General features: G+C 41.4%; 1 protein-coding gene across 4 annotated transcripts in view; it reads right to left on the bottom strand.

Moving 5' to 3' along the window:
• Positions 1-12,605, bottom strand: part of CPEB2 (cytoplasmic polyadenylation element binding protein 2) — a 46,538-nt gene extending 33,933 nt beyond the window's left edge. For 2 of the 4 annotated variants that reach the window (XM_062493394.1, XM_062493396.1), the window contains exons 1-2: positions 11,436-12,008; positions 8,494-8,781 (exon numbers count right to left, since the gene is read on the bottom strand). In XM_062493394.1, coding sequence (XP_062349378.1) covers positions 8,494-8,781; positions 11,436-12,008 — 861 coding nt within the window. Of the gene's footprint in view, positions 1-8,493; positions 8,782-11,435 lie in introns of all 4 variants that reach the window. The other 2 variants (XM_062493393.1, XM_062493395.1) reach the window with 2 other exon arrangements.
• Between the last annotated feature and the right edge of the window lie 11,042 nt (positions 12,606-23,647).

Below are 23,647 nucleotides of genomic sequence, written 5' to 3'. Positions count from 1 at the left end.
GCCACATCCCAGACCAAATGCCACTGACACTTCATGAGGCAATCGTCAACCTGGTTTGAGTGCCAGCAAGTCATCAGCAATATTTTAGTTCACAGGAACCTTTATTTTGGGACTGGCTGGCTTTTATTCGGTTTAATTGCCCTTAGAACCACCAAATGAAACTGAAGTGACTAATCTGCTTCCATGCCCTTACAGGTTTGTCTCTTAATAGCACAATGAAAAGAACCTGCTTACAACAGCAAATTTTCTTTCTATAGAAGGTATGAGCAGTGACCAAGATGGATCTGTTCCCTAGCATTCAGAAGGTATCTCATCAGGACTGTTAATGAAGTCTTAAATTCAGCTTATGGCACAAGTTGGTAGCTAGTCAATGCTCTTGCAAAAACCAATACTGAGTAAAGACAAAACATGTTCTGTAGCTACCTTTATAACTGATAAAGGAACAGAACTAATATTGGTAAAAAACAGACTGAACTGTATATGGTGTTCTATCTTTAACAGGCTCATTACAGATTTTTTTATGTCTTTTTTTTGAACAGTGCTATATATGAGGTAACACATGACTGTCTGGGAAATAGACATTATTACAGACTTAATGACACTCTGCAGAGCAGGAGCTCGTAAGAAAAGTCTCAGCCATGGTTCATTCCCAAAACTGGGCTACCTGGTCCTAGATCTTATGGAGAAATGGAAAAGTAAAACAAGGAACATGTGCTTGCAATTTATTTGTAACTGCTCTACTGGATGTTATAGTGCAAAGATTCTAACTTTGTCCTTGCATCATTCTATTTTCAAAGTTCTGTGTCAAGAGGTCTTGCCCCACTAGAAGCAGAAGGAATAATAAGCTTTTCCCATCCTTTTCACATCCTTTTTAGAAAGCTTGTGGTTTGCTTCCTTGAACTGTATTATTTTGTTTTGGGCAGTGGAAATATACAACGGGCAGACACCACACAATATCAAAATGTTGTGAATACACTGAAGTACAGCAGGATTTAAATACAGGAATTGCATCCTTCTATCCAACCACCCACACATCACACTACCCACTCTTGAGTTTGGATAGTATCTTGGTAATCAGTGCTTCAATATTTTAATCTTTATTCCAAATGACACCGATGAATTGCATGCTATAAAGCAACATTTTCTGAAATTTAACTGTCTCTAAAGGAGTAAGTAATTATTTGGGTACAAGGTTCATTTTAAACTTTTGTGCAGCTGGGCTTTATAATGCTACAACATTGCTTTGAGCTCCCCAAATATGTATATCATATCTTTCAAGAGAACAATTATCATCTATGCTAATAGAAAGCTTTAATTTCAAAGCAGAACTTAAAAAGTATTTTGGTAATGTAGGTCACACACCAGCCAGTATTTTCTAGAAACGTCTGTTGAAACAGAACAATTCCACTGCAGCAGGCACTGCTAAATCAGGAAACTTCCATTATGGTTTTGGTAAATTTTTGGGACAAGCACAAAAAGCACTACCACAGAACACAACTGTTCCAGATCTCCATGCACGTGGAAACAGTTCCAAGAATTAGGATTAGCTTTAGTTTCATTATTTCAACACAACTGATTAGCAGTTGTCTTCTAAAACAACCTGGGCCTACTTTTAAAACAACATGGAAGTAGTCCAAAAAATCAGAACTATTTCCATGTTGCCTTAAAGATAGTTCCAGATTGTTTTGGAAGATAACTACTTATCAACCATGTTGAAATAATGAAACTATAATCAGTAGTGCAAAGGCACTGATACCTAAGCATGTATGTTAATACATGTTTTCTATCATCCTGACTCCCACATTGTCAAGGTTGAATTCAGGGTTTTTCAATACCTTCAGCTCTGTGGCTCATCAGTCCTGTGCTAACAATTTTTGTTGTGACAGAAGGTCTGTATCTCAGTGGAATGAAACAACATAATGCTATAGCTTTTTTCCCTCACAGCTGATAGTTAACTTCTCCCAAGCACTACAAATTCTCAAACTAGTTTTTTACTTTTAGCTGTCTAAATGTTTGAATCCTGCTTGGCCCACCTTTCCTATATCAGAATCACAGCTACAGACTGAGCAATCTGGTTAAGTATAAAACTGTCTACGTAAGAAAGTTTACAGAAAAGCAGTAGCTATTTTAGGAATAGGAGAAGCACAAAGTATCCTTCCCACAAAATTCAAGTATTAGGGAGCTTTTGACAATGTCATGCCAAGCACACCTAAGAGGATGCATTTGGGAAGTAGTCCCCAAGCCATGCATCTGAATATGCTTGAATGGGAGGAGAGCAGCTTTCTCTGAAGAGCAAGTTTCAGTACTAAACTCATGAAAAATAGCTTTTCATGGCACATTCTGTTTAGGACTTTGTATATATATATATACACACACACACACACACATACACACACACACCTGTGCAATTCATGCAAAGATTATCCTTGCAGAAACTGCAGTAATATCTCTAAGCTTATATACTGTCACTTAATCATAAGCAAACACAAGGACCAAAGCTACTGAGTGGTGAATAGTTTTGATAATTTTTAATCACAAACACTATTTCATAGTTAAAAAGTTTGACATCTTTGAATTTCAGACACATGCTTTAAGCTACTGATTTGTGGGACTACTTGAAGTAAAAAATTAGAATGCTAACATAGGTATTAAAGTCTGTAAATGATAGTATCCTTCAGAAATGATCTTTACACGCCTTCTTCATAATCTAAAGAAATGTAGCCCCATGAGATGCAAGCTGTCAAAGTTTATAGTCATTTCAATTATGGTCTTACTTGGCTGCAAAAAGGACTCCAACTTTGACCTTGATGAATTAACTGATTTGGTTAAAAGCCAAATTAAAGAAACCTTTTTAAAACTGCTTCCCCAACTGAAGTGCTAGCAAGTTCCATTTTTTTTACCTTAAACCTGACCCCTGAATAAAAATGTGTTTTAAGACTAGAAAGTGACTGAAAGCTGATTTAGCAATAAAGTATCCACACTTTAAAAAAGTACCTGAATATAGTATTCAGTGTTAGTGTTAGAAGTAATAACAATTCCCACATACATATTCTAAAATATCTCTGCTAACATCTAAATTTCAAGTTATTCTTATTTTATTGAGGATATATAATCATAAGCCCCATGTTGAAACCATAATTAGTGTAAATGAGAAACTAAATATAAAAACCTATTGAAACTACAATTTCAGCTCCACAAAAAAGCAAGGAGGAAGGCTTAAAGCTGATACACAAAACTGCTTGGTTACTTTTCACAGTGTCATCAGTGGTAAAGATGAACTAAAGACGCCTTGTAGACCTCTGTGAACAGTAAACCTGACAACAAAGTGTTCAAATGACACAATCAGCTACATAAGCTAACTAAATTGAGCATAAAAGGCACCAAGAACAGGTCTTGTGGCAAAGACACACCCACTTCCCAGCTACATAAGCATTTAAAAATGAACAAAAAAATCCCAATACCAGAGAACTTCAGCTCAAGAATATGTATTCATAACCTGGAAACAACCAGACACCAGACTATGAAAATTATTGAAGTCTTGGAAATCTTGATTTACAAGGTAAATCTAGAAAATTTGTATCTTAGTAGTTTCAATGAAATAACTAAAGGGACATTTAGACATTTGAAAGGGAAGTTGTTATTCAAGTTCTGGGTTTCTCACACCTCTGCCCCACATCTAGAAACATCTATACAGTCTTGAGTTCTCTAAATGCAAATACATCAGCACATATAGAAAATGTACTTTTGGATGGATCTCAGGCAAGAACACATTAATTTGAACTCAGAAAACAAGGCGAGATAAACTGCTCAACACATATATCACTGCTATACTATCATGGCTGTTATATATTTTGTTGAATTTTCCTCTGATTTTGTATTGCATTGACAGAATGAGTTGTGTAACTGAAGCAAATTTAAATCACAGGAGAAAATTCTTATGTCATATGAAGTCATAAAAACATTTGCATGGTAATACCTACAAATTTCCCACTAATTGATCCCTTTGAATGGTTAATCAGTGCAGCTCCTGATACCATTTATTCAAAGGTTGTGATCCTGAAGTTAAAAGCACAGCCACAGATTGCTTCCCCCAATTAGAGATAGCCCCAGTATGATCCTCAAGCACAAATACCAGGCTGTGTGTGTTATTTTAATTAGTCCCAGGCAATCTATCCACTGCATTAAAAACCCTGAAAACTGTTCTGTTCCAGCATAGCCTCAGTAAAAACAAAAAAAAACTGGTAAAGGCTTGGCTTATAGATCAATGTTTGGACAATTATATTACTCTGAAGATTAAGAAAACTTTGCTGCTAGTTAATCTCAATGGCTTCAAGTTCAACGGCAGCTGCCAAACACTCAGTACTTTTGAAAAAATGGGCCATACATTTATGAGTCTAAACATGGCATTAAGAACCCAACATTAACAACTTGCTCTTCACCTAATATTCACTGGTATGTGCAACATCTAGATTAGCCATTGCAAATGTTTGGATGCATTAAACTATACTAAAACTGTCACATTGAAAATTGGAAATTCTCCAAATTGAAGTGATTTTGAAGCAGAATATGACAGCAGCTTAAATTAAATATCTAAAACTAACACCTGTTGTGTGACATGCAACCTTAAACCTTGTTTTGCTTTTCATGTGATTTGCTTTCTTTGAAAACTTGAGCACATTTCAAAAAGAAATAGAAAAAAGAAGAATCTGCATTTTTGCAAGATGCTACCTTCCCATACCAATCCTCAGCTGGACAGCTATGTTAAAACACAGAATAAGAACTCTCAGCTTTTTAGGACCATAAACATTACACACTGTTTGTCTGAACAAACAGGAAGGACAAATCAAGGTGAAAACCACCCAGACACACTACATATTTCCTCAATTCCAAAGAGACAGAAATTAAATTCATGTTCACAGAATGCAGTGTTTTTACTAGAATGAAAATAGTTGAACACTCATGTAGTATTAAACATTTTAACAGGTTTTACTAAGATTATTTGCAAGATGGTAAGAAAAACTAAGCCTTCAATCAAAATAGAGTTAGCAGAAACTGCAATTCTGAAAAAAGGTAAAAAGTTTAGAAAGAGTTAAATTATTTTCTCATACATGGCATGCAAATCAAAAAAGTGGATATACAAAGCACTGATCTCTGTCCTTGGGTTTTGCCCGCAGATACACCTGTAGCATGTTTTTTGGGGAAAAACACTTGCATAAAAGTTTAGAAATATATTTTCAGCTTTGTACTCTATAATCAGGGCTTTTTTGGTACTTTAGGTCAGGGAATATAAGAATATTTGTATTATCCGACTGCCTGAAAGGCAACATAAGTGTCTAAAGTGGAATCCCAGGGGCTGTGTAAGGTCAGTGGTGCCAGGTATGTTCTTCTAGAGAATTAGATTATCTAAATAAGGAACCTAGATTCTCTCTAAGGAGAGAGAAATAGGCCCCTCAATTAAATGCTTAAGTTGTATGGTACCAATACCTGATAAGATTTCTAACTGTTCTTTTAATGATTCAAGTGCAAGGCAAGCAACCCTTCCCTATATGAAGTACCTGCCATGGTGAAAGCAGTACAGCTGAACTTCGACAAAATTACACCTACAGGTTTTATGTCTGTGGAAGAGCTGTATTTGATGCAGTTTGTATTATCTTAAAATCCTGAGAAAGGCAGAAAAGCTTGTAACAGTGAGATATGCTTAATTTGCTCACATTTAAATCAGTGTTGGCATAAGGTTTAATTATTCTTACATAAAACCAAATAAAACTGCTGAACTTTTAAAAAATCCTTAGAGATGTCTTTTGAAACTTCTGTAAGCAAAAGCAGCTTTGCTGCAACTAATGTGGCCACTGTGAATTCAACTTCATATGGGATATGTTTCAGTTTTTATTAAGAAGTACAGAAAATTGGCTTTCATCCCTCCAAGCAATACTCATAATAGTTTACTCAGTTATCAGTAAAGACATTCATTGTCACTGGTCTATTAGTTTAATGTCAAGAAATGTCTTTTTTTTTTTTCATCAGAACTGATGCCAGTTCTATTCCGGAGCCTACCCAGCAATGCAAACACCAAAGAATAAAGACACTTGATGGAAGGGCAAAGCTTTGAATTTGCATACATTTCCCCCTGTGGTATATCTTGCTTGCATGAGGTACATGCTTTTTCAGAAAATGGATGAGTAGCTGACATGCTGAATGCTATCTGGACTTTGAAAAAATATACAGCGTTTTTTAAAAAATGGTAGCTGAATGTTAAAGTTCTGCATGAAGTCCCTGAGTGCACTGGTTTTTCTAAGCTGTTGTTAAATTGCTAATTTTTAAAGTTTGGAAGAGAGGTGCTTTGTCCCCTCCCCTAAAAAATTATCACTGCAGTTAGTCCAAAGAAAAAGGTATTCCGCAAAACGGTGAATGATGCAGTATGTATCCAACATGCATGCTGTGTTTGCTCTGTAGAAGCTTGGAAGAGATAGGTAACTTCTACACACAAACACAGATGCTTTTGTGCTAGACTTTCCAAACAGCACAAAAATTATTTAGGACTATATTTTTTAGTATCTTCTGAAATTGAAAATGTATCTTTAAGAATCCTCAATCTAAATACAACAGCCTTTTATGGAAGGAGACAAGTACAGTGCAAATCAGCAAGAGCTCCAAGCTCTATTTAACTTTTTCATTATGACTTGCAAAATGTAATAGTCATCACAAGGAATTAATCATATAACAATAGTGTACTAACTGAAAAATAAGAACACGCTTTCAGTGTAGCAAAGCAATTGATGGAAACATACAGTGTTTCCACAATAGAAGTAGATAACATTGCAACTCTTCAAAGTGGTTTATTTTTACTGTGTTCTGCAGCTATGACTTTATACACGTCAGGGAGATTTAAGCACAGACAGATCAACAGCTTAAATATAGCCAAACACACCTATTTAATTGGAGGGTATGGTGCTCATAGGTGTGGCCAACAATTTAGAATGTCCAACTTCTCACTTTGACATTATCCTTTAAAAAAATCCCCCAACCCTTACACAGCAACATTAAGGTATTATAAAATTAAATCACAAGGATTTCTTTCCCACCCTATTACATAGAAATTATTTAGACGATAACCTAAATGCACAAGACATTTGTTTAGAGTAAAATGAGTTCATCTACGTTTGACAAGTACTATAGAAGCTTCTGAAAGTTCAAAGTATTGGTCATATGGATTTGCAAGGCATACTGGCATTTTCACAGCCTGTGCTTAGCTGCATATGAATTCCAGTATATATGTCACAGCACTTTCAATGTATGATGGCATTAATATTTTTAAATATGTTCCCTACATTAGCATCTTTGGGACGGACTTCAGTATTTACTTTCTGCTATTTTTGCTGCTCTGCACCGCAAAGCATTACCTACCTGTAGTCAATTTCCCTTAATAAAACACAATTCCTGAAGAATACTGCATTTCCTCCCCCCACCCTTCTACCCACAAAGATCATTCAACTACTATATTCCGGATAGCAAGGCTACTTAAGAGAACCTGTCTTGACACTGAACAGTACATTTTCAGGTCCAAATGTATAAACTTCAGCATATCAAAAAATCAGGTAAGCTTCAGAAACGCAAGTATCAGAGCACACCTGGATACTCAGGACATCGTCTCCTGTGCCAAATTCAGCAGAAAAATGGTATGAGAAAACAGAACTCTGGTGGGAAATCTGGTTCCAAGGAACACCATTTTGCCACTACTACATCTACATAAGCATTAGATTGCCATTTATGCAAATGCAGCTCAAATGCAGTCACAATCATGACAAATGAAAGGTCTCTGCTGAGAAGGAATGACTAAATTAATATAGGTAAGAATGGGGAAAAATAGCATTTTACCAAGAGATTACTGAGGCTGGAGGTAAGTGACTTACTTAAAGTCACATAATATGTCACTGGCAAAATTCAGGAGGTGAATCCAGATCTTTAGTTCTAAGACACATCTTTCCATTTAACACCTGTAAATCACAGGGCATCCAGACAAAACAAAACACAGAAGGTGCTACAATGTGGAAGAAAAAGCTGACACAGAAACGTCAGCCTAGAATACCAGTAAAAGACAAACATGACAAAGACTTGGGAACCATCTACAAAAGTAAGAAAACCTAAGTAGAAGGACAAGCAAACAAAAAAACCCCTGAGGTTTGAAGGGATTTATAAGGATATAAGCATTACCATAGGCAGAAAATACTTGCTGGATTAAACATACTATGCTTCATTGCCTCATCAGTGCCTGCACTTTGTGTCTTCCTTGACAATCAATATTCTTATTCAACTGTGAGAATCGTATATTGCTGAAAACACTTAACATGTGGGGATTGATTGCAATTTAAGACTAAAAATAATACAGAAACACATTTTTTAAACCAAGTATCAGGGCTGCAACCACTGTTTAATTCTCGTTTAAAATTAGTGAAGTAAAAACGCTATGGAAGACTATTAACACACCAGGTATACCATCCTTACCTGCAAAGGAAGGAGAGTATTACTGTTGGTGTCAGTTCGGAAAACATTATCTTCAATCCACGATTTTGGTGTCAGTGATGGAGTGGAGCGAGTAAATTTAGGAGGAGCTATGACATTACCAGAAAAGGGCTTCTTCAAAGGAGAGATCTGGTTCATAGTTCCTGGAATTCCCATGGTTCCAGTTCTACGATGGTCTCTGCCATGCATTCCTCCCCAGGATATATTTCCTGTGCTCCAGCCGCTGCTCTGATTGCTCCAGGGTGACTGCTTCAGAAGAGGCTAAAAAAGAAAGATTCATTTTTATTATTTTGAGAATAACTGAAATGCTTTTCTACTTAAAAAATAAACCAAACCCCAAAACAATCAACCACCAAGTAAGCAACGCACAGATTTCTATAAACCACTCTCTTCTGATAATATGTAAATTGGTTACTGAGGCAAGGAAGAAAATACAGATTCATTTTTAAAAAAAAAAGTCATTCCTACTCCTACATATGTCTCCCCAGTAAACGCTGCAGTACTTGTGCAGGCAGTTTTGACTGTCATTTTAGAAACTGGCAGCATTTTTAAAGCTATGCAGAAGAAAAACCTCAGGGTGCAAAACCAAGTTCTAAAAACCCCTGAAACCAGTTCTTATCATACATTACTTGCTATTATTTGATGACATATCTGCCAAAGTAACAGAAGAATTTCAAAGAGATCAATTAAAAATTATTAAAATAGTATTTATATTTCTACTAATAATTATTTTTGCTCAGTGAGTAGCAGCATTTCACTACAGTAAGTAGAAATTTAAAAATTAAAATGGCAAATTTAATTCCCCCCACTCCAGTATTTTGAATATCAGTCTCAGTATTACCATATAAGAGCAAAAAAAGAGCACTGACTATTGTACAGAGAATCTGTTTGAAGGAGCTATCTTAACATTTCCACATTAAAATGCAATATTCTGAAGCCACTGCTCAAATATTTCTGGAGTAATGAATGGAGTAATTTCTGGAGTAATGAATCTACAGAATTCTGCAGAGTGCACTCTAGACATTTTTCATTATTTTTTTTCCTATCCAGATATGGCATACCTTACATCTACCTAAATACACTTATAAGTGCACTGTATTCTCTAATATGAAAATAGAAGCTGCTTTTAGAAAGAAGATTTTTAAAGGATTAAGTTTTTACTTCTAAGCTACAACTTCTGCTAAAAAGTGACCTACAGTGGTTGTCATATTACCAAGAGGTGGACCCACTGAGCATGACTGACAGTGAAGAATTATATTTATCTTTAGTAGTCTCAAATCTGACTGTTCTTGGAAATGCTCTTTCTCAAACATAGAAATGGCGTGGAGGTGTGTGTGATGATTCTAAATTCAGTTCTGTGAAAACACAGTACTTTTATCTCTGAGCTTAGCTGCAAGCAACCCTCAACCTGCAATTTTAATAACTTAAAAATCTAAAGCGTGTCAGTATGTGATGTATCAGGTAAAAGACAACTTTCTGAAGACAGAAAGATAAAATTGTAACAACACCCCCACCACCCTCAGCCCCAGAAAACAAACCAAAAAAACCACTAAAGCCAGTCTCGGTCAAGTAATCAGAAAAACATCCTATTCTATATAATTATAGATAATTATGTTGTAAAACTTGAATACTTGTGCTGGAATTTTGGGAGAGGCAGGCACTCTATTGTGAAACAAACCTTAAGAGATAATGCCAAATGTTAACAAGCCTCTAATATTGCTAGCTATGCTGTCTTGGCACTGTTTAAATATACCTACAACTTGTAAGTGAGAGAAAATTGCTGCACACCTCACTATTGGAGAATTGCTTGGAATTTGTTTGAAGAAGGTTATTATAAATGTTAAGGACAACTAACTCCTAATCATAATGCATCGTAATTAGCTCTTCAACAGGCGCACAATGTGAGATTCCAGTTTTGATACAAATTAACCTCCACTGATTAAATCTGACTGGATTTAATAGTAGAATGAAAAAAAAAAATAAGATGAGGCCTATGTAACTTCAGCCTTTCATAACCGAACAAATTATTGGAGCAAAATGGACTTATAATACAACGGCTGGTAATACAAGCGCAGATTTGCTTTTCACTGATTTCTTAAAATATTCTGTTCCAGGAAGAAACGTAAGCTTCCATTTTAACACGGGATCTTTAAATCCTTCGATTAAAATGGGATTAAAATCGGTCACAGAACTACAGCAACTCGAAACGCTGCGCTGTCCTCGGATACACATTCAAGCAACGTCAGTCAAAAGCCCTGAAAGGGCAGCAGGGTGTCAACTTTCGCATCTGAGCCTCCTCTCGGCGACCTCGGTGCCCGTCCGACCGAGCCCGCCCGAGGGCGGCCCGCGGCTGGGGAAGGGGCTGCCCGGGGGGGCGGCGCCGGCCGGAGCTGTCAGGCTCATTGTTCCAGGGACACCGCGCCCGCCGCGGGCGACTCCAGGGAACAAGGGGGTGTTTTCACGGCGGAACTCTCAGACATCAACAGGAGCGGTTGAGCTCTGTGTTTAAGCGCAGACCCTCTCTTCTCGTCCCGAGTAAAACCCCGGCGTCCCTCGGGAGCCGACGGCGCACCGAGGAGGGCCAGAAGAGCTACCGCGGCACCTGCCACCCGGAACGGGCGGGGAGAGCGGCCGGGAGCGGAGCGGCTCACAGACCTCTCTGCCCACAGACCCCTCCGGCCGCCCGGCGCCGCACCGGGCGGGGGGCGCAGGTGCCCTCCCTCCCGCCGGGCCGGCCCCGCCCTGCCGCCGCGGCCCCGCCGGGCTGTCACCGCCGCGCAGCCTCGCCCGGCGCCGGCGAGAGCGAAGCCGCACCGCTCCCGCGGCCGGTCGGCCGAGGGCAGCGGAGCCTCCCTCCCTTCCACGCGTCCCCCTTCTCCGCCCCGGGGCTCCCCGCCGCGGCCGCCGCCCGGTACCTGGTGGTGGTTGTAGGAGTTTCTCTGCTGCAGGAAGGCGGCGGCGGCGGCCGCCGCCTGGTGTTGATGCTGGAGCTGGGGGCTCACAGGGGATCTCCGGTTCTGCTGTTGCTGTTGCTGCTGCTGCTGAGGTAAATTCATCTGCGGCGGCGGCGGGGGGGCGGCGGCAGAGAAGGGGCTGCTGAAGGGCCCGGCGCATGGGTTGTGAGGAGACACCGGCGAGAAGCTCTGGAAGAAAGCGGGGTTGATCGATGACGGGATCCCCGGGTAGAAGCTGGTCTCGGACTCCGGGCTCGGGGGTGGCATCGCGCTGATCTGCCCGCCGCCGCCGCTGGAGACCGGAGGCTGCTGCGTCTGCTGCGGAGGCGGCGACGAGGTCTGCACCGACCAGGGGGTGCCGAAGCCGGGCAGCGGCGGAGGAGGAGGGGAAGCCGCCGAGGAGGAGCCGCCCCCGCTCTGGTGATGGGGGCTGGGGATCTCCGGGCTCTGCAGGCTGCTGAACCCAGAGCCGAGCCCGCCGGGCAAGAGGTTCCCGGGGCTGCCCAGTAAGTGGCTGTTCGGGGGGGACTCCATGGGGGGCAGCTTGGCTCTCGCCTGCAGATGAGGAGACGAAGGCGGATTCACGCAGGAGGCGGCGACCACCCCCACATTGGGGTCCGCGGACGCCGATCCCCCCGGGCACGAAGGGGCGAGCCGCTCCAAACCCCCCTTGTCCGCGCCGCCCTGGTGCTCGGCGGGGCCGACGGGCCGGTGGTGCGAGTGATCCCCCGTCCGAGGCGGCTCCGGGGGGTGAGCGCTGAGGAGCTGCTGCTGTTGCCTGTGCTCCTGCTGCTGGTACTTGTCAGTGGGGTGGCTGAACTGCCGCTGCTGCTGAGGGGGGTGGTGATGATAGTCTGGGGGGTGGTGGTTATTCAGGGGGTGGCTGCTGCCGAGCTGGGCTGGGCTGCTGAGCTGCTGCTTAAACTCTTTCCTCTTCTGGCTCAGCTGAGGAGGCGGCGGCTGTGGTTGCTGCGCTTGCTGCTTGTTTAAATCCTGATGGGGGCTGAGACAGGGTTTAAAGTCAGAGGAGGGGTGGCCGAGAGGGGGGTGTCCCGACGCGGGGCTGCTGCCCAGCCTTTCGCTGCCTGGCTGCTGCTGCTGTGTCACCCCCAGGAGCAGCTCATCCTGCATGTTTTGATGATGCGCAGCAGCGACCGCTGAGGGGAAACAGGGAGGGCAGCGGTGACCCGGCTGCCGGACGAGCCGGCTACAGCGGGCGGCAAGAGGCAGGAGAAGTGAGGCGAGGCGGCTGCGGCCGCTCCGGGATTGGGAAGGACCCGATGGGCAGGGGCTGGGGTGGCACCGGCTCGGCGCAGAGGTGAACCCCCCCCCCCCCCCCCAGCACACTAAAGAGACAAAAGATAATAATCTCTGTGGCGAAGTGTTGGGGGGGGGGGTGGGGGAAGAGTTTAAACACCCGCCTATCGCAAAACACTATGTAAGTCCCAAAATAGCTTATTTATAGAATAAAGCGCTCTTCTTCCCATCAACGCCACTGTACTGCTTTATAAATACCGCAGATTTTTTGATACAAGCCCATTTTTATCGGAGATTTCTTTGTCGTTTACTGGGAACCCCGGTAAGGCGGCCCCTTCCCGCCTGCAGTCGCACCCACAGGGATCCACTAGATCAGGAATTCACCCGGACAGGTCACTGCCCCCGGACAGAAACTCCTCCGTCCGATCCCCCAGCCGCCACACCGCAACGCAGGGGAACAGCAGGGCATCCTGGGTCTGGCACTGGCAGGGAGGGAAGGAGGGAAGGCAGGGAGGCCGCCAGTACCTCCACAGGGCAGGCTACCCAGTCTCCTCAACGAGGTTCCTGCCGCCCCCCGGCTGCCCCCACCCCGCTGCCGGCTCGGAGCCGCCGCGGCGCCCTTAAGAGCGCCGGAACATCCGTCACAGTGACGTCACAGGCACCGCCCCAGGCCGGCGGCCCCGGTAATGAGCCTGTGGGCCTGCCCTGTCATGAATAATGCATCAGGCCGGGGCCCGCCTCCCTGGCGCCGACGAGCCGGGTGGGTGCTACCACTTCAGCCGGGGGGGTGCCAGCTCTGTGGGCCGCTTGGGAAAAATAGACTCTCATAGGGCTGCGACTACCTTCCTATTGTCAAGCGAGAAACACCAGATATAAAGCGATTTTTATTTCGTTTTGCGGCAACGGCTGCGATCGCCTCTTATCCCATCAGGCTGGGCAGGGGCAGCCGCAACGCCGGTTTCCTCTGCCGCCTGTAATCCCGTCAGGCGCTCATTCGGGGCGGGGAACAGGGGGATCGCCCCGCCCCTTCTCCCCGCGCGCCGCTCATTTGCATTGACGCACGACCGCGCGCCACAGGCGGGGCGGGCGGGTGGAGCGCGAGCGCGGCGGCACGAGACGGGCCGGGTGTGAAGGCCCCGCCCAGCCCCGGGCCGGCCCCGCCCCCCGAGCGCGGGTCCGGGGTACGCTGTGTGCCCGTGTTTCCTCTGGAATCGGGATGCGGGACTGCTCCTGTCCTTTCCCCGTCCCGTGGGGCACTGCAGCATCCAGAGCTCCGGCGGAAACATGGGCTCGTCACCCCTTCCTCACCACACACCCGGGGCGTGCCACCAAACCTTGTTTGTTGGGCACTTGAGAGACCCACGGCAGCTCGGGCGGAACCCGTGCTGAGGTGTGGTGGAACGGGGTGGTGCTTTCTGAAGTATTCCAGTATCAAAGGTGGGGTTTTACTCTTTACGTACAGTGGAAGCACAGTTCTTGGCAGCTGTTCAACGCAAAGAAATTAATACTTTGGCACATACAGATGTAACGTTGATGTCAATGTATCTGTCCCTGAAAAGACTAAAGCAATCGGCCTCTCTTGTACTCTGGGAAGGCTGTAGCCCAGCAGTGAAAGAATTCATACAGGGCTGTTGAGTGTGTGATTACTTGGGGAAAGTGTCATGTGTTTGACCTGTTGAACTTTTCTCTAGGCATCTGTCCATGCCCACTATCAGCGGCTGGATAGCGGCATTCCTCCTGCCTCACGCACCTTTGGTCTGACCCAGTGTAACAATTGTTATTTCTTAAATCAGTATGTATTTTCTATACGCATATAAAACATAGAGGGGGGAAAAATTGTTTCAGCATTTCCAGTCATCTCTAGTGTTGTTGTGAACCTGTGTGGGTATGTATTGGGGAATCTGTGCTGTCTTGCGGGGTTAATATGAAAATGCACTTGCAGCATCAAAGAATAATTGATACATGTTTATCTTTGCTGTATTATGGTTTAGCATTCCAAAATTATTCACTATATTGGCATTTGTTTCAAGAACTTGGCAGTCTTACCAGGGCTAAAAAATCCAGAGTGCAGACCAAGCCTTACAGATGGTCACATGCTGAGTAAATGTTTCAGGCCCAGTACTGGTTCCTCCCTGAAGAGTGAATTGCTTCACAGCACAGTCCTCATAAACATTACTTTGGTGAGCTGCAGAGCTAGTAACATCTGGCTTCCCTTTGTGTTCCTGTCATACACCTGACACTGAGTTGTGTGCAAGCCTGAACAGAAGTTGTCCTCTAGCTGGGGTGTTCTTAGGCAATGTCTAGCAAGGGTGGAAGCAGTGCTGCACTGCACTCATGTATAACTAGCTGCCTATTTCTACAAAGTGTGTAGGAACTTGTGCAGTTTAGGGTTTTTTTTGTTTTGTTTTGTTGGTTTTTTTTTTTGTAAACAGTCAGCTTCTATGTCCCTCACCTTTAAATCAAGCACAAATTCTAGCAATTCTTCCTTCAAAACAGCTCTCTCGGTCATGTGAGTATTTTTTAAATTGACTGAAAGACAAGAGTGCTTGCGTCCTTCACGACAGCTTATCTTTGGCATGGTAGTCAGCACCCCAATTGCATGTGTTTGTTAAATCAAGTTTCACAGAGTGAAGATCATCTATTTTTAACCATGCAACAAGTAAGTGTCCACTCTGCATTAGCTGCCTAATGTTCTACAATCACAAGACAGGTGCTACCAAAGGATGATTCATCCCCTAGTAAAGGTACTTTTAGAGAGAGAAACCTGATCTCTCTGTTGATTATGAGGAAAGGTTCTGACTGTCTTGCTGGAGAATCCAGTAGATCTTTGGTGGTCCCTGGTCTTGCAGCACATGCTACTTGACTCTAATACAAGCAAGAACAGTTGTACCAAATCAAACCAAGTATCCTGCAGGCTCTTCTGCCTCAGCTATGAGACCCCTTGTTGTGTGCTGGGGCCACAAGTTCTGGCTTCTCTTCCACCAGGTCAAGTCTCTTAAACAGCACCTTGGTGCCATCAAGAAATGCTGAGGCCTGTCTTTGGCAGTTTGTTTTCTCTCTCCAGTCTCCAATTTCCTGGGTTTTGACCATTTGGCCTTCACACCCTCTTGTGTTAATGTTTTTCTCTCCCTTGATTCCTTCCTGCTTTATTTTACCTTAGCTGTCCCTTTCTAGGGAAGGCTTGAGAGCTTTTTTGGTTTAGACTAGTTGGAAGATAATAGTGTGTGAAAATAAACAGATAAACAAATGTGTAAGAACAATAAGCGTGTGTTATGCTTCCTTCAGGTATCTCACCTATTTTTAACACAGGAACTCCCTAAATTTGCCTTTCCAGACCTTAGGGTGTACTGAGAGGCTTGGGTTCCATGTTCCCTGGTTGTTACCGAAGCGAGACTGCCTGAAGAGGAGAGCATGCTGGCAGAGCCACGCCTCACCTGAGTGTCTTGAAGAAGCTAGAGAGTCATGGAGCTGGGATGAGTTCCTTAGACCAGACAACAAACATTACAAATGCCAAGCTATATGCAATATTACTATACATAATATGTAACTTGTAAAAAACAGATGTTTCAAAGCAAGCTGTCAATAAGGTAGAACCAAATATACATAAGTTATGTTTTTTGCAGCCATTAATCAACCTGCTTCTGTATATTCATTCCAACAAATGTGCCAGACATTGACTTCACTTGGGAGGCCTGTGGTGAAGCTGGGGCTGACAGCTCTCCTGGATTTGTTGGTGCCTGAAAGACAATGATCATCTTGTCTGGAGTTCTGCATCAGGCAGTGAGTGCTAAATTTTGTGTGGTGAGTTTAACCAGCAGTGCTATAGAGCAGAAAGTATAAGGACAAATCACATTAAATTATAAAAAATAGCTGTAACTGTATAAAGACAAAATAAACTGTAAGAGTTACAAAGCAGCTCCTCTGGCTGCCATTTGGGTGAATGAAAGGGATTGTGAAGGTAGTGGCTTCTGAGTTTTGCCCTGAGTGGTTATCATCTCTTTTAGAAATTGCCATGCACAGCTTAAATTCTTTCCATTTATAAACCCAGGACAATAACATCTTCTATTGGCCAGTGTTAGGAACAGGATATTATTATGTGAGAAAGGATTTTGGCCCACTGTTCTCTTTTTTACTTGAACAATAAAACCTTTAGCACTTATAAGAACTGAATGGGATTGTACTGCGATGCTGTGCACTTCAGAGTGGTCTGTGCGTTTAGCTCCTTTAACTTTCTGTCTTCTTTTGTGGGGTAGGGTTCATGCTTTTTAATGATCAGATACCACTTAACAAGTGGTACAGTTTTTGTGAACACACAATAAGTCATGGAACTTAGATATCGTATGTAGACTTGATATGTACACAGAACTACTTCAGCACTTCCTCATTTTGTAAATGAACACGAGCAGGAGACTATCAGGAGCCTAATGTATACAAAACAAAATACCTCTGACTAGTGGTAGAATCCCTCCTCTTAGCTAGTTGGAAAATCACCATGTCTGTGATTTTGAGTATGGGCTGGAATTAGATGTACACATTAGAAGTATCTTTGCTTTCATTCCAATACTAAACACAACTTTTTTGATGATTTTTTTTTTTAATGTTACAGTTAAAAGTAAGTGTTACAGATAGTAATGACTTCAAAAAACCTTTTGTGGATTGGCTCGGCATAGTAGAGACTCACTGCTTGCTTACAGTGCAACAGGATGTTCTTTCTAGAGCCCACAGTATTTATAGGCCTTTTACCATTTGCAGTGATTTACTACTCCATTTGACCTCTTTTCCAAAGCTCTACAGCCACCAAAAAAAAATTATTTAAAATCTGTTTCTTGTTTTCTCTTGCTGTTTTACCACTCCTTGTTTTGCATATCTACTGCTTTTTCTAGGGTCTTTGTTAGCCCTCTCTATTTAGCTAGCTGTGTTTGTCCTGCAGTGCTTACGAGGGTTTTCCTAAAGATCTTCTCGATACTCCCTGGGATCAGGCTGTTTAGGGAAGTACACAGTCTGCTGTCCTGTGGTCTGTGACATGTGTCTGCTTTGTTGCTCAGCCTAAACTGTGACATGGGCTTGCATATGCATTCCAGGAGCAGCACATTGTTCTAACTTGTAACAAAACACACAATTCACATACTTTTGCTAGAGCTGCTTCCTCTTAACCCTAAAGTTGATTTTTTGTTAATGACATTTTCCTCCCATGGAAACATGGTAAACAGTCTGGGACTGCAGGTTATTCATGTAGAAAAGCAGATGATGAGTTTTGACATTTCACAGGAAAAAGAGGTCTGAAGATTTATAGTAATGTGCTTCATTCACTGTTTTTCTGGTCTTGATTCTTTTAAACTCTGAAAATAATAGTCATGCACCCTTGGGGAGGAGGTAGGAAAGTTTTTCAGCAGTGAGAAGCCTATTGAGTCACAGTAGCTTACCTTTTCTCCTGGTGGTTTTTCTCATTAAAAAAAAACATTACCCAGATATAACAAAACTGTCCAAAACCCCTTTCTTAGATCACTGTGTGTTAAAATTAAATTAAAAGCAGAGGGAAAAATTAATACCAGCGATTGAAATAATTTGCTTTGTTCTCTTATTCCCATCTGCATGTTATGGTTTTGTTTATTTGTTTTTAACGTTAAAAATCTTAAAATTCACAGGAGATGGGAAGCTTTCTTGCTTTATTCAAAGCCTGACTTCCATCATGAAACCCTGCTAAACTTGAAGGATATAGGTTCTGGTCACAAGAATGCAAAGCAGTGATCTCTTCTTTCTCCTTTGTGCCCTGAAGTTTAACCAGCACACTAGACTAATATTCTCTTCCTTGCTAGTGACATTTTCTGTTTCTTTTTTGTTTTGATTTTTTTGGTAGTGGAAGTCATTAGACTTCCTCCCAAGAGAATCCCTGCCAAAGTAAACAAACATCTTCATGAAAGGAAAATAATGTCTAGAGTATTCAGAATTTCATGTTTTACAGACAAGTATTTGTGGCAACCAACTAGTGAATTAAAGTGAATGAAATCCTGTTTCTAGTTTGCTACTTTTGCTGTGGTAATTGAATGTGGCAATTTCTGCTAGCTTCTCAGCTATGCAGTGCAAGTACTGGATGCTAGCTATAATTTAGGATAAAGGAAACTATGAGCTGAAACTTGGTTTAGAATTTTTTTTTTTATTGTTGGGAATTGAATAGTGCATGTAAACCTCCAAGGAATTGCTGTTGTCTCTAAAATGTTCTGCATGTGGTTGGCAAGAACAACAAGGAGAGGGGAAAGTTCAGCTAAAAATTTCATAAAGGCTGTCTGGTGGAATGCATTACAGTCATCTGTATACCTCTGTGCTGTTACCCCTCTGAACTGATAATTTTTAGCTGAGATGAAATGTTCTGAGGAACAGGAGGTTGGCAGATTTGCAGTGTAGATTGTTTGAAGGTTTAAATACTGTGACTATCTCAGCTTACTGTAAGCCTGTAGATATAATGTAAGCTGGAGTTGCTGAAAAGTGATAGAATGGTTCATTTGAACAGTCAAAAAAAACCTGCGAAGAGCTTATTTTGTGTGTGCTGCAGAATTCTGCACTTTTCCCACCTCCTGTACAGGATAGCAATAATTCACCAGTGGAGCAGAGACACTTCAAATTTGTTGACGATGAGACCATATCTAGTTCTTTGTTTAGGCAGTGGCTTTCACAAAGGGGACCAGTGCTAGCTGGGAGCTGCTGCCAACACCATCATATGTTTCTTGACAAATGCAAAGTGTTCAAAAAGTTGGCACTACAAAATAGAGATACTGTCAATCTTTGTTTAATTCTCAAAATGGCTTTTAAGCTTTTAAAGCTTGTGTTGTTGCTGGTGCACTTGCGTATCAGATAATGCTTTTGACAGCCCTTATAATATGGCTGGTTAATTCGGTCACATTACTAGAACATAAACCAATATTCTGTGAGTGCTAAGATTTTTCTGCTGGCTTTTCCTATGTGCTGTCATCAGAAGAGGGGTTTGTGCAGCAGTGTGTGCTACTATAGCCAGAACACAGTATTTTCTCATCTCATTTTCTGTGCACTGTACAGATGCAGCTGCTGCTATTTACCAAACATGAAGGTGTTGTTCACAGCTCTGTGAGTAAGTTTGGGTTCTGTTTTACAGAATGCATGAGACATCTCTACTAATTGAACAAATGTTCAGCCTATATTTATGTACCTGAATATTATGGTGTAGGAGGCAAATTGAAATTTTAAGGAATTATTTCAGTGATCATTGGCTAGGTCTCCAGAAACTCATGGAACTGAATTGTGCTAGGAATAACTGTGTGGTGCTTTCAGTGACAAAATAATCTGTTCTGAAGGGTCAAATACGCTAGTGTGACTGCATGTAGGAGACAAGGTAGGAGACCCAAGGAAACTGGAAATTTTTGCAAGGGGGCTTTGAAGTAGCATCCATTGAGTTCCTGATGGCAGATGCAGCAGGAGGAAGCAAGTATGTGTCTGTAGCTAGGTCTGCCCCTCATGAGGAGTGTACAGATCATGTAGCAACTTAAACAGAAGGAGTATGTGTTTGTACCTCAGCAGGCTATTTAAAAAGTGCTTTCAATTGCTACAAAAAAATGTATTGAAGTTTACTTATGAAACTCGAAAAGTTAGTAGAGTAACAGGTTCCCCTTCTGAGCCATAGCATCTGTGTTGTATGAAAACCAAAGGCAACCTATCTGATTTATATGTGAAAATACATTCTCTAGTACTTGACCTTATTTTCTCTTTGAGTGTAAGATGGATGCTCACTAATTTTACACCACCACCCACTGTTTCAGTAAAATTATTTTCAACAGATTCTGCAAGAAATTTGCTGCTTTAATTAATATGGAATTATCTTAGAAATTACCAGTGCAGAACTCTTTAGATTTACCATAGAACTAAAATTAATCATTCTAGAGCTGAAGAAGCACAGATTAAAAATTAAAAATACATTAACCATATAATTGTGAGTAATTGTGATGATATATCTAGTAGTCAAGGTGGGTCAACAGCTCTGGGCAGGCCACTGGGATATCAGAATTTAGTGGCCGCTGGGATATCAGTTTAGCTAGTCAGGAGCAGCCAGCCTACTTGAGGGTAGGATGCTCTCCTTCCCATTTGCTGAGGCTGTGCAGCATCTTTTAGGAAATGCTCCATCATCCATGGCTGGAATGATGAGACTTGTCTGGTGATGAGGCTGTCCCTCTGGGAGGGAAAAAGGGCAGGCCTGGACGCAGTGTAGAATTGAACTCAGCTCTGCCACACAGAAAATGAAGGCTCTCTCAATATTGGCTGGTTTTAGTCATGTCCCAGCTGCCTTCCCCACCCCTGGCTCTTTGTTTTCTAACCTACTAAATTATACTTCTGAGCAGTGCAGAGTAACTCTACTGAAGCGTTCACTTGTTTTCCTGTGGGTCTCCCTCCTCCTTCTAAAAATGCCTGGCCCTAGTTGGGACTCAGAAACAAGAAACTTGAGTTTTCCCGTAATAAATTACATCTCTGATATGATGATGAATTGTAAATCAATGATAAGCTTCATGACTTTTGAACATTCATGCAATTATGACGATACAAAGACATTGAAAAGCAATATGCTAATTTTGCCCCATATATTTTGGTTACTAAGTCATATTATCCACATGATTATTTCTTAATGCTCATGTATAACATTCTTAATAATTGTAAAGAAAAGAAATCCAAGAAAAATCTTTGCCAAGAAACTGTGCAAAAGCTAAACATATTAGACTATTAGTGTTAAAATATTTTAGAAGTCCATTAGCTATAAAAAAATAATAATTGAAACCTAGAAAATGTAGGGAAAATATTGCACTTCAATAAAATGAAATATATTAAAAAAGAAAACACGCAGTTAAATGCCATCCAGACAACCTTAATTTACTTCTATAATGAGAACCTGAGGGAAATAATGGAGTTAAATTTAGTTTATTTCAGTAGATTCTCATTTTTTTTAACCTTTTAGGCCCAGCCTTACATAAAGGAATTATGATTGCTTGGATGCGTTAACCATCAACTCCTCTATTTTCATATATTTAATTTTTTTGTGAGTTTTATCTAACTGAGCACTGAAAGTCATGCTTTCTAAACAAATAGCTACAAGCTGAAGCAACTAAGGAAAGAGCAGAATTGTTGCCTTCATCTTTCATACAGGGAGTACAAAACCTACTGTAATTTTGTCATTTCTTCTCTCATTTTGGCACTGACAGCTCAGATCCATTTTTACGCAATGGCATAAAACAGTTTGCTGCTTAAGTGTATCTTAAAGAAACTGAGGAACATGTATGCCACAAATCAGTTGTACCCATGATATTGAGAGGGAAGATTAGATAGATCTTTAAAAATTCCCAAACCTTGGCAAATGACCTTGAGTAATTGTGATATCATTTTGGGTCAGTGTGCTTTCACTGGTGGTCAGTCAAAATGAATCATCCAAGGAACGTTTGTTTTCACTTTTTTTTTTTTTTTTTTTTTGGTGCATGCTTATATAGCAGGTTGTAGCTAAAGAGCAGAAAACCTCATAAAATTTCTACATTAGGAAATCGAAGGGCTTTTCCTTTCTGTTTTTCTTCCCAAATAACCTTGCTTTTTTTCAACATTGAAAGGTCATCTTTATTAGAGGAAATTTACCAGAGACTAGAGTGGTATAATTATGCCTTGTGGATGCTTTTTAATCTTGCATGAATGCTTGTAGAATTCTAGTGTCCACATGGGGAGTTATACCATCAGAACTATAGGGGCGTAATTATGCTGGTGAATTCTGTATTGAGACAAATATTTTATGAAAAGGAATTTTATTTTGGCTCTTTACTTTTCAGCTTATTCATGTTCTGAACTAAAAGGAGGTGATCAAATCAATGAAAATAATGAAAATTCAATGGTTACCAAGGGCTGGGGAAATTGGAAAGTAATAAATGTATATGTTTCCTGATAACACTCATGTGCATTTTTGTTCTTACTCTCTCACCAGTGTTTGATTTTGTGAAGGGTTTAGTGAAAGGTTAATAAACAAGGCTTGTTCTTTGCTGAGCCTCATAAACTAATATAGGTAATAGCTAAACACTGGTAGAATATTAGAGATTCTTAGCTCCCATTAAAAAAGCAGCTGGGGCTTCAGGCAAATAGGACACTGGAGAATTTGTTGAATATGTTTTAGGCTCTGTAGGACCTGAGCAGTTAACACTGATCAAATCAGCCATTGAGTTTCTATATGTGAATTTTCCTATGTGTCCCAGTTAAATTTTAATTCCTAAATATGTGAGTCCTAGATCAGTAGTCAGACTACTACAAAAGTGGCCCATTTACATGAAAATAACTTTCAGTAGGTCAGTAAGGGTGTAGTAACACTAATAATTATTTAAAATACGTGCTTAGAGTAAATTACAAGCATGTCTCAGTGTAATTGCTGCATAGACTTTGAGAGAAGAAGAGCTCAATCATTTTGGTGATGTAATTCAGTCCAGCCTTAGCACTGACCACAGAGCATCACACTGTATGTCTTGCTTGAAGACCAAAGTGAACTTCATTAGAAAGATGTCTCCTTCACATTTAAAGAGTTCAGAGAACAAAGAGTCCACCACTTGTATACCAGCATTCACTGTTCATGTGAAGTGTTTTATTTGTGGTCTGAATTTAGCTTTGACTTAACTAGTTCAATCTTTGCTGGGTTAAAAAAGCCTTTAGTGCTGGAGAGTATTCAATGTAAATACTTAAAAGCTGGGATCAAGGCATCTCAGCCCTCTTTAGTTGTTAAGCAAATCTCATTGAGGCACTTTCGTTTATAACCATAGGCAAGATTTTTGTATTGCCAGTTTTTCTTGTAGCTTCTTTCAAGTTTTCAAACATCTTTCTTAAGTAAGGACATCAGCATTGTCAGCAGTGGTATTACTAATGAGAGAATTACAGCAGGA

The sequence above is a fragment of the Cinclus cinclus genome, chromosome 5 (assembly GCF_963662255.1).
Source record: "Cinclus cinclus chromosome 5, bCinCin1.1, whole genome shotgun sequence".
Lineage (NCBI taxonomy): Eukaryota > Metazoa > Chordata > Aves > Passeriformes > Cinclidae > Cinclus > Cinclus cinclus.
The sequence above is the reverse complement of the archived record's forward strand: the minus strand, read 5'-3'. Positions and strand labels throughout refer to the sequence as shown.